This window comes from Gracilinanus agilis, chromosome 1 (assembly GCF_016433145.1).
Source record: "Gracilinanus agilis isolate LMUSP501 chromosome 1, AgileGrace, whole genome shotgun sequence".
Classification (NCBI taxonomy): Eukaryota; Metazoa; Chordata; class Mammalia; order Didelphimorphia; family Didelphidae; genus Gracilinanus; species Gracilinanus agilis.
Window position 1 is genome coordinate 508550894 of NC_058130.1, and position 12047 is coordinate 508562940.

Consider the following 12047-nt stretch of genomic DNA (forward strand, 5'->3'; position numbering starts at 1 on the left):
AATAGGAGGGGCAGTCCTATGATTCCCCTCCCCCCTTGATATAAACCTTTTTATTTTTCATTGTTTACTTTGGGTTTCCCCCTTTCGATGGTGAGATATACATTTCTGGCACCTCAAATAAATGAACCCATTTAAATTCTCCTTTCTTTTTAAAACATTGTATTTTCCCAATTACTCGTAATAACAATTTTCAACGTGTTTTCCAAAATTATAAGATCCAAATCATCTCCCTTACTCCTCCTAGAGTGGATAAGCAATTTGATCTAGGTTATACATGTATTATCATGCACACCTTGCTTCCATTTTGGTCACTGTTGTGATAGAATACTCATATAAAATCAAAATCCTCAAATAATACAAATAAAGTGAAAAATGTTATGCTTTGATCTACATCTGCCTCCAACAGTACTTTGTAATATTCTGATTAGGTTCTCAAACTACCAAAATATATTTGACCCATAATGCAGCTAAGCACCATTGGAAACAGAATAACAATATATCATAGTGTTTACTATTATAGTTCAGCTACATTAAATGGGCTTTGAAATCCAATTTGAGGAACTGGCTACAAGAATTTTAATGTATAGTCAATAAATCATCACTGTGTGCCTATTAGGGAACCCAACTTGGGCCTTCTCTACTTAGTACATCCAATCCCCTTTCTTACTTAATGCCAACTACCAATCTATCAATGCAACATTTAATTCTATTTATTGGTTTCCTTAATTCTAGTTATATGATTGGTTTACTTTCATTTCCCAATTATTCAAGTCAATTCTTTTTAAAATAAACCCTTACCTTCTCTCTTAGAACTGATACAAAGTATTATAGTTTCAAGGCAGAAGAGCAATAAAGGCTAGGCAATTGAGGTTAAGACTTGCCAGGGTCATACAGCCAGGAAGTGTCCGGAGTCCACATATGAACCCAGGACCTCTTGTCTTTAGTTCTGACTCTATGCACTGAGCCACCAGATGCTCCTCATGACTATTCTTGTACTCCAACCATCACTGATAGGTAACTTGTTACAATATATTTGTAGTAATTACATCTCTTTCTAGTGCTTCTCTAACTTTAATTTTGATTCTTCTGAGATTGTCTGGCTACATGATTCAGTCATATAGTAGCATCACCAAGAGACTACTGATGTTAAGAAGATGGGTTTTAAGGAAGTGAGTGCCTTAGAATCACAACTGTCCAAAGACAATTTAGTTTAGGCTGTTAAAAGGCTGCTATCCTGAGAAACAATCTGGTTTAGTAGAACAGTGCTGGATGGGGCAGCTAGGCAGCATAGGGATAAGAGCACCAGGCCTGGAGTTGGGAAGACCTGTGTTTAAAACTTGCCTGAGATACTTCCTAGCTATATGACCTTGGCCAAGTCACGTAACCCCCAACTGACTAGTGCCTACCACTCTTTGGGTTTAGGATTGGTACTAAGATAGAAGGTAAATGTTAAAAAAAAAAATAGTGCTGGGTGTACTGGGTAAGGGAGAACTGAGTTCAAATTTTAGTAGTTCTAACACTATATGTAATTTCCCCCCTAATTTGTTGTTAGTTAGAAAAGGTCAAGAAATGATAAAAAATAGTTAACTGATTTGATGCTAGATTAAAAAAGAAAGCTAAGAATCTTTCATTATTTCTTATCAGAATCTTATTTGGGAACATGATCTGGGGTCAGACGATGCGGGCATGATTGGGGATGTAGACTCAAAACAGCCACACCAATGCAACTATCAATAATGTGGAAATAAGTCTTGATTGATGATACATGTTAAAACCAGTGGAAATGCGTGTTGGTTATGGGGGCGGGGGGGGGGGGGTGAAGGGGAAAGTAAAAACATGAATCATGTAACCATGGAAAATTTTTCTAAAAAATAAAATATTAAAAAAAAATTCAACCATACTAATCTCACACAGAACTCCTTTGAAGGGGAAGTCTCTGGGCCTCAGTATTAAAGATGTTAATAATAAAAAAGTGTGTTTTGTTTCCATCTGGCTCAGTTACAAAGTTTCCTAATTCAAACAAGCTATGACAGGGACTAAATGAAAAGTCATACAGTCAGACACTAAGTAAACAATGACAGAGCTGGAAGATGTAGATGGACTTTATCAAGGAGGTTATCTGTAGGCTTCATCATCTGGGGAATTGGAGAACCTTATTATATTTTTTTCCTATGAAGATACTTAACGCCAATTACCAACTGCCTATAGTTTGAAGGTTGTTATTCTTAAACTCCTAATGCAACCTTTCCCATTGATCTAGGGTTATAGACTTCAGATTATATTACTACAATGTTGCTACTCTACTAGAAGCTATTCTTGAAAAATCCCCCTGAAAGCTGAGGGGAAAAAAGGTAATTTTCAGTATAGGCTTTTCATCTCCAGAGCCTCATTCTATTGTTGCTCAAAATTTTGGTCTTTTGACTTTCACAGGTCAGTTGACAAAATCTGTTGCATTTGCAATCTTATTGTTATAAAAATCTTTATCTTCTTAACATGTCCTTACTAGGTATTTAAACTGCTGCCTTTATTAAGCCAATTTAAACAATATGGGCACTTAATTTTCTTTTCACTTCTATCCATATCTCCTTTGTCTTAAAGATAAACACTAAATACACCCCCCCCCCCAACTCAAATCCTTAATTTTCAGGCAAATTGGAATAAATCTCCTTTGTGGTTTTGCTCCCTGGAATCCCTGATAGAAGAGATAGTGGTTAAAAAGTTGAATAACAGTTAACATTTATACTGTGTATGAAGGTTTACAAAGCCCTTTACATATATTATCTCATTTGATCCTCACAAGAACCCTGGGAGATAAGTACCAATATTATCCCCATTTTATAGAGGGCAAACAGAAGATAAGTGGCTTGCCTAGGGTCAATTATCAGTATTGGAGGCCAAATTTGAACTCAGATCTTTCTTGATTCTAGGTCCAGCACTCTTAGCTATTGTGCCACTTAGTTATTATTAATGAAGCCATTTGACAAAACAAATGGGCCAATAAATGGCATAGTTAAGTATTTTATGAGTAGAATCTGCTCATTTTTCAACTAGGTTCTGTGATGTAGTGTAGAAATTTCTTTCATCATCACTTGGGCTAGTACATGTCGGAAGCAAGGCTTGAATCTAGGTTTTCCTGATGCCAAGGATAGCCAAGTCATTTATAACACACTACCTTTCTGGCTCTGGAAAGTGAGAGAATGTCTACCAGTGCAGACCCATAACTATTTGGCAAATTAGTTGTCAGAACTGTCTGGGGTAAATAAGTAATAAGCTGACTTGCCCAAGGTCACACTGCCAGTATATGTCAGAGATAGAACTTGAACTCTGAGGCTGGTTCGTGTTCGTTCTCTCTCTTCTCTTCTTTTCTCTTCTTTTCTCTTCTTTTCTCTTCTCTTCTCTCTCACTCTCACTCTCACTTTCTGTCTTAGATATTGAGTGTTAATTTCAAGGCAGAAGAGCAACTGTGGTTGTGACTTGCTGAGGATTCCATAGCTAAGAAAATGTCTGATTCAAAAAAATTGAACCCAGCACCTCCCATCTCTAGACATGGCTCTCTAACCACGGAGCAATCGATGTGCCCCGGGATTGGTTTTCTATTCACTTCAACAAGCTGCATTTCAAAGGGAAATGTGGTACAAAATGTCAAAAGTCAATCAAATAATTTTCATGAGGAAGTCTACAAATAATTTCTTTGCTCACTAGTTATCAAATCAAAGGACCTGGGATCAAATCTATCTGCTATACCAAATCTATCTGCTACACTTTGCTACTTGTGTGGCTGGGGTAAGCCAACTTAACTTCTCTACAGTGAAAATGTTAAGGAAAAGATATCAAAAATCCCTAGTTATAACCCTCCAATTGTAATTTTGTACAAAGGATATAGTATAAGCCTAGGTAATAAAAAAAAGGATTAAAAATTTGCTTTATAAATTAACATCAAGAAATTATAGAGGCAAAGAGAAGTGAAGAACTACAAAAACCTTAAAATTATAACTCCTTGAAACTAACTTTTTAGGCCTACTGATATTGTTTCTACCTAATAACAGCTTCCTAATTTAGTCACTAACTTAAACTGTTATTCTAATTTTAGTCCATGATCATTGAATTTAGGTCAGGTAGAATGAGAAAATTTAACGGATGAAAAAAAATCACATAGTTTATTTGTTTCAGTACTTTCAAATTTGACATCTGTAAAGGGAATAAATTAATTTTTTTGCAAATATAAGACTGACCAAATCTATCACATTGGTTTGCTTTTGTTTTAAAAATCCAGAGAAAATATAGATGCTTCTCCAAAATATTCTGTTTTTGGTTTGTTTAAAAATAAATCCAAACAACAAACCTGACCAATAAATGTCTACTAAATATTTACTGTACTTTCTACATTAATCTCAAGTGTTTGTTTATCTGTATAACCTTGGGCAAATCACTCTTTAAGTCTCAACTTAGTCATCTGTAAAATGATAAGGGTTATGGGTTACATCAGATTATTTCTAACATCTTTTAGTTCCATGGCTATGGCAAATAGACAAGTTGTGTTTGGAGTAATTTCACTTTTAGTTATACCTTGCTGTATGACAATATTGTACATGAGAAAGAACTGTACTTCCTAAACAATGTAGTTCATGGATTGGCTCATCATCTGCTTCCTAGGCCTTGGTTTCCTCTTCTATAACAAGGAGGGGATCATGACATTCACATTCACCTAATAGGACTGCAGTGAGGAATGCACTATCAACTCAGAAGCACTACACAATAAGACATTAATCTAAGTTTCAGTAGGGTATTCTAAGTACTCAGTAGGATAGTCTTCGATTTGCATTTTGGGCAAAATTATTTCCACATAATATTTTGCTGACAATTTTTGCAAAAATTTATAAATGTATTTGTGTGCAATTTTAAATTCTTTTAAAATCCTCTAAGAGTCAAAGTTAAAAAAATCCAAACATTGATAAATTATTGCTTAAAGCAAATTTTCACGACTGTTATATATAATCAAAATAAAAGCATAAAGAATTACTTTCATAACCTTTACAAACACAAAACTCTTAAGTTTAAATGGTCAGTTTAAAATATAGTTAAAATTTTAGCTGGGCCTGGTATATCATTCTGCTTTGGAAATGTGGGTTCTCAAAGGTTCTACTAGCAAAAGAACTAGTACCTACACCAACTTGGTATGACGAACTGAAACACCTCATAAAGATGATGTGATAGGTATTAAAGGATCCCTCCATTATTTCATTGGTCTTCTCATATATCAACTAGATATACTTTTTTCATGAATTTCCGGCTTAGATTCTAGTTTTTGAAAAAAATGAATGGGTGAAAAAAATGAATGGGCACATTATACATCTGACCAATGGAAACAACTTTGAAACGACAATGCAGATTTATTGACCTTAAGAGAACAGTGACTTAATTTATTTAGTCTTCATCTGTTCAGATCCCTAATTTATCTGAACTGTTTTAACTATATAAACTAACTAGCCTTTATACAGCTATTTTTCTGCTTCATTAAATGAGTGTTTAACATCTCTCAATTGAACTGATAAACCATAAATATCTTAGCAGATCAATTTATAGCAGAATATCTATCATATCAAACTGGATTTAGGTTCAAGGAATGAGTCCTGCGCGTGTATCCATGTGTGGTGTGTGTGTGTGTGTGTGTGTGTGTGTGTGTGTGTGTGTGTGTGTGTGTGTGTGTGTGTGTATGTGTAGAGGTATATCTACTGCTGGACAGACCAATATATACATATATAAAAATATATATTTATTTATGTTACTGAGATATTCTGCTCAAACTGCTAGAAAAGTAATGTATATAGGAAAAGGAAAAAAAAAAAAAGAAAGTGTAAAAAACTTCTTGCTTAGACTATTTTGGGATACAAACCATTTCCTAATAGACAAATGGTCACAGGATAAAAATGAGCAGTTTTCAGATGAAAAAATAAATCAGAGCTACCAATCATATGAAAAAATGTTCTAAATCACTCTTGATTAGAGAAGTGCAAATTAAAAGAACTCTTGAGGTACCACTTCATACCTATCAGATTGGCCAATATGACAGTAAAGTAATAAATGCTGGAGGGGAGGTGGCAAAATTAGGACACTGATGCATTGCTGGTAGTTGTGAACTGATCTAACCACTCCAGAAGGCACTTTGGAAATATGCCCAAAGGACTATATAAAACCATGCATATCTTTTGATTCATTAACAGACTATTAGGTCTGTATTCTAAAGAGATAAAGGAGAAAAGACCTACTTGTACAAAAATATTTATAGCAGTTCTTTTTTTGGTGGCAAAGACTGAAAAATCAAGGAGATATCCATCAACTGGGGAATGGCTGAACAAATTGTGGTATATGAAAATGATGGAAATACTATTAGTGCTGTAAGAAATGATTAACAGGATGATTTAAGAAAGAACACAGAGTGAAGTAAAAAGAACCAGGAGAAAATTGTACATAATAAAAGCAGTACAGTGGGGGATGATCAACTCTAAAAGACTTAACTACTCTTAGCAAGACAACGATCCAGGACAATTTTGAAGGACATGACAAAAAATACTATCCACCTCCCAAGAAAGAACTGTTAAGAGTAGGAATGCAGATCAAAGCATACTATTTTTCACGTTATTTGTGTTTTTTACTTAGAGGTTTGGTTTAATATTAGCATCTAACAATGAATACAGAAATATTTTACATGATAATATAGGTTTAATCCAAAAGAAATTGCTTACCATCTCTGGGTAGCATGAGGAAAGGGATGGAGGGAGACAATTTGGATCTTATAACTATAGAAAACTTATGTAGAACATTGGTATTACTTGTAATTGGTAGAAGAAAATATCTTTACAAAAAAATGAAAAGAAATTTCAAAGGACACAACACATTTCTATTACACACAAAAAAATTAAATATTTAAGACTACTGTCCACTTACCTCTTCTACATTGGAAGCAGTCTTAGCAGAAGTTTCCATAAAGATAAGTCCATGTTCTCGGGCAAAAGCTTCACCTTCTTCTTTTTTTACTTCTCTTCTAGATTCTAAATCACTAAAGTTAGGGAAGAATAAGGTCATATTATTAATAATCAAAGTATATATGAAGAAACATTCCTGGGATATAGTTAAGTGAGATATGTTTCTAGAATAAAAGTTTTTAAATGAATATAATAACCAATATTTATTGAGCTCGTGGCAGCTCATTTGGTGCCAGGAGTGATACAAAGATGTACAAGGCAAATCCCAGCCTTAAAGGAATATATAATCTAATAAATAAATGTAAAAAAAAAAAAAAAAGCAATATTGGAATTGTATGGAATTCTAGAGATAATTTAGTTCATCTCCTCTCACTGAACTCCAGAAATACCAAGGGGCCTGCCCAAAGGCATACTTCTTAATGAATCTGGATCTACCTTTTGACTTCAAATCTTTAATTATCAACAAAAATATTTTATATAGCAAAAAAAAGGGGGGGTATGGGGGTAGGGGAAGAGACCATTTTTGCCAGGTAGTCTAGAAAAAACATCTAGCTTGTCTGAGAATATTTGTATGATCATTACAATAACCCCAGAAGTATCATGGCATAACAGAAAGGGTGCTAGACTTGGAATCAGGAACTTGAACTTGTGGGTTCAAATCCCATTTTAGAGTGTTATTAGCTGTGTGATACTGGGTAAGTGACTTAACCTTTCTGTGCCTCAGATTTTTCATCTGAAAAAAACAAGGCAAGGGTTAAACCTTCTTATGTTCCCTTCCAAATCTAAATCTATGATCCTGTGAGTTTACAATTTGTACTTCTTGTACACTATGTTGCTGAAATGCTAAGGTGCACGGTTAGCAAAGCAGGAAGAAAAGATGATGCAAGAGGAAGGAGAGAAGAGTAAAAAAGGAAAAGTTTAGATAAGGAAAATATAGTGGGAGACAAAGGAGTGGAAAGGGAGGAAGAGAGATGAAAGAGAAATGTAGGGGAATGGAGAGAAAAGTGGAAAAGGAAGGGAAAAACAGAGAAAAAGAAAGGAGGAAGAAGGGAGAAGAAATATGGAAGAGAGGAAGAAAGAAACAGTAAATTATGTGAATTTACAAAATCAAATCACTGGGACTTAAATGTATTTTTTTTTAATTGTTGAAGCCTTTATAAACTTATACTATACTCTTAACTTCTCTGCCTCTAGTCATTTACTCCTCTCATCTACCTTGTACCCTACTAGTAGATTAATTTTCCTAAAAACCCAATTTGTTCATGTCATTTACCTGCTCAAAAAATTCAATGACCATGAGTATTGATTCTTAGATCAGCACTCTCAAAGGACATTTACGATGGACCTTGCATTTCTAGTTTTTTCTAGTTTCATCATCCATTATTCCCAAACATAGACATTTATTCAAGTGATACTGACTTATTCATTGTTCCTCCACTTTCTTATCTATCCATTTTTCAAGATCCCACTTAAATGGGATCTTCTTCATAGCACCTTCTTTCCTACAAAGATAGCTCCCTCTCTCATTTTTCTGGACCACCCAACTGGTATTATTACACACTATCTTAATGATCTATATAACGCACATAGCAGACATGCAATGTTATACTATCTTCTTTCTCCTATCCAGCTTCTGTTTCTATTTTTCTTTTTGCCTAAATATTTTATCACTAGCTCAATTTGAACATGGTGAAAAGGAGGCATTTCTCATCAATCTTTTTTTAATAGTACCAATTTTTCACCATAGGAGGCATCACCACCTCTCTAAGTTTTACAATTAGGGGATATCAGAATGATCTTCATTCCCCAATTGCCAAGTGCATCTATACTTCTTATACAGCATCTAAAAACCAATTTCTTCCTATAGCTTTCTTCTCTTTTTTAGTTTTTGCCAATGTTAAACTTGGACCATTACTCTAATACCTTTCCTCTACAACTGGGCTAAAGAAAAAAGATCCTTGCCCTCACTTTTAGCTGTCCTATTCTATAATGACCACTTTCTTTGGAAGAGAGTTTTGATAAAACTGGTGGTATAAGGGAATTTTCATTTTTTATATAGCTCTTTCGTTAATGGAAAGGAATAAGCAAATAATCTAGTTTTTCTCCATTAACTAACAAAGTCAAATGGGATGAGCCAAGGAGTCACTAAATTAAGGAACACTCTAGAATGGCCTATGGAGCACAACAGCAAACATTATAGTGACTTCCAATTCCTAGGTTCACAGACATAATGAGGAAAAAACATTTTATCATCCAAGCACTCCATATTGCTTTGTCTGCCAAGAAATAAATTTTAGTGACAATGAAAATAATACTTTCCAAACACTCAACCAATATATATTATTTATTGCTTATTCCACCTTTTAGGACAGAAGAAAGATTATAATTTACATTCAATTTACAATTATTTCTTAGTTTCACACTCTGTACTACAGTTATTTATATTTGAAGAATGAAATTCACCTGAGGAAAATCCATCAGCCAGGACTCCAATTTGCAGTGGTATAGAAACACCCCCTTCTATTAATACCAGGGATGAAACATTCAGCTGTTTCAATAATCTTTAGTTTCTTTGTGCAACTCTGAGTAGAGCTTCACTAAACAATATACTGTCTTAAAACATGAAAATCATACAGCACAGATGCATGAAAAAAAAAAGTTAAAAGAACAAAATACAGATTTGGGTAATATGAACTGGGATTTGTAGGTGGGAGGCAAAAGTCAAATATGCCTCAAGAAATCAAGACAGGGGCAGCTGGGTAGCTCAGTGGAGTGAGAGTCAGGCCTAGAGACAGGAGGTCCTAGGTTCAAAGCTGGCCTCAGCCACTTCCCAGCTGTGTGACCCTGGGCAAGTCACTTGACCCCCATTGCCCACCCTTACCACTCTTCCACCTATGAGACAATATACCGAAGTTAAGGGTCTAAAAAAAAAAAAAAAAGAAATCAAGACAGACTGAATCCCCAAGGTTATAAGAAAAATACTAGTTAAATGGGAAAAAAGGTAATGAGATTACTAACTGGAAAAACTCAAGCTTAGCTTCAAAGGAACATTTAAAGGATAGCACCAGAAAAAAATTATATATGGAAAAAAATAAAATTGGCCTTTTCCCTTATACGAACTTCTCAAAGGCATATCAATATGAAGTTTTTTAAAAAAGCTTTGTGTTTTGTTTTTACGTGACATTTACAGGTACTCCTGTCATAGTTACTGTTATTATTCAGTTGTTTTTAGTTCTGTCTAACTTTTCATGACCTATTTTTGGGCTTTTCTTGGCATATCAACAGAGTGTTTTTGTCATGTCACATTCTTCTCCAATTCATTTTACAGATGAGGAAACTGAGGCTAATAGGGTTAAATGACTTTCCCTGAGTCAAACAGCTAGTAAATATCTAAGGCTGGATTTGAACTCAGATCTTCCTGACTTCAATTTCTTGTAACAAAGATACCTGGTCATTCAAAGCAAACTGATCCAATGGCTATATGTAAAAACTTTAATGTCACATCCTGAACCCCAAATCTGTTACATCTCTGGCAACGGATGGCATGTTTTATTACTAGGTCCTCTGGTATCATAAGAGATCATTGTATTGATCATAATTCTTACATATTTCAAAGCTGTTTGTTTTTACAGAGTTGTAATTGTATGTTCTCTGGCTTGTTCGTTTTTAATCACATTAATGTTATAACTGTTCTTCAGTTCTGCTTCTTTCATTCTCTATCAGTATATTTACAAAAAGAGCTGCTCTAAATATTTTTGTAAATTAAAAGTCCTTTTCCTTTTCCTTTGATCTCCTTTGGGTAAAGGCCTAGCAGTGATAAAATTGTCTCAAAAGGATTAAAAACTTTTTGTGCATAACTACAAATTGCTTTCTATAATGGTTGTACCCATTCACAGGTCTTCCAATAGTGCAGCAATGTGCCTGCTTTCCCCACAGTCCTTCTAACAAATCTCATTTTCAATTGTTGTCATCTCTGAGAGTGAGGTAGAATCTCAGAATTGCTTTTTAATTTGTACTTCTCTAATTACTGGTCATTTGGAGTGTCTTCTTTAAAAAAAACAAATGACCATAGAAAGCCTGGATTTTTTCTCTTGAGAACTGTGTGTGTATATATACGAAATGACTCTTTTCTTATTCATTGGAATTACATATATCTTAAAAAATGAAATCTTTCCTGGACAAGTGATTTAACCTTGCTTGTCTTTCTGTCTGAGAATTGTTTAAATAAAATAAAAGGAATTGGGAGGAATACGAAACTGCACAGTATCTAGTTCTCTTTCATCCATGTTTGCTCATAAACTTTTCTCTGATCTCTAGATTTTCCCCCCAAGTTTCCCTAATCTATGATGCAAACTTTATAGTTAGATCACAATCATTTGGAGTGTGTCATTGTATAAGATGTGAGGTGATAATTTTAACTTTTTCCATTTGATGACTATCCAATTTTAAAATTAGTTTTTGTTAAACAATTCAATGTTTACTTAGCACACTGCCTGACATATAGTAGGTGCTTAATAAATGTTGACTGACTTATTTTGTTGTTTAGTCATTTCATTTATGCCCAACTCCCCAACTCTTTGTGACCCCTTTCTGAGGTTTTCTGGGCAGATCCTAAAGTGATATGCCATTTCCTTCTCCAACTCATTTTATAGATGAGGGAACTGAGGCAAACAGAGTCAAGTGACTTGCCCAGGACTTACTTGCCCAGCTAGTAAGTGTTTGAGGCCAAATTTAATCTCGGGTCTTCCTGCCTCCAGGCAGAGCACACTAAAATTTAGCAACAAAGAGGTGAAAAATGGCCATACTATCCATGGAAAGGAAGTCTGCTGTAGGGGCAGCTGGGTAGCTCAGTGGATTGAGAGCCAGGCCTAGAGACGGGAGGTCCTAGGTTCAAATCTGACCTCAGACACTTCTCAGCCGTGTGACCCTGGTCAAGTCACTTGACTCCTAATGCCTAGCCCTTACTACTCTTCTAACTTGGAGCCAATACGACAGAAGGTAAGGGAGGGAGAGATGGAAGGAAGGAAGGAAGGAAGGAAGGAAGGAAGGAAGGAAGGAAGGAAG

The 12047-nt window shown here is 34.9% G+C and overlaps 1 protein-coding gene across 1 annotated transcript in view; it reads right to left on the reverse strand.

The window, feature by feature from the left end:
• RAB2A (RAB2A, member RAS oncogene family) overlaps positions 1–12047 on the reverse strand; it is a 111702-nt gene that overhangs the window by 19166 nt on the left and 80489 nt on the right. The window contains exon 6 of the mRNA XM_044666174.1: positions 6946–7057. Coding sequence (XP_044522109.1) covers positions 6946–7057 — 112 coding nt within the window. The remainder of the gene's footprint in view (positions 1–6945; positions 7058–12047) is intronic.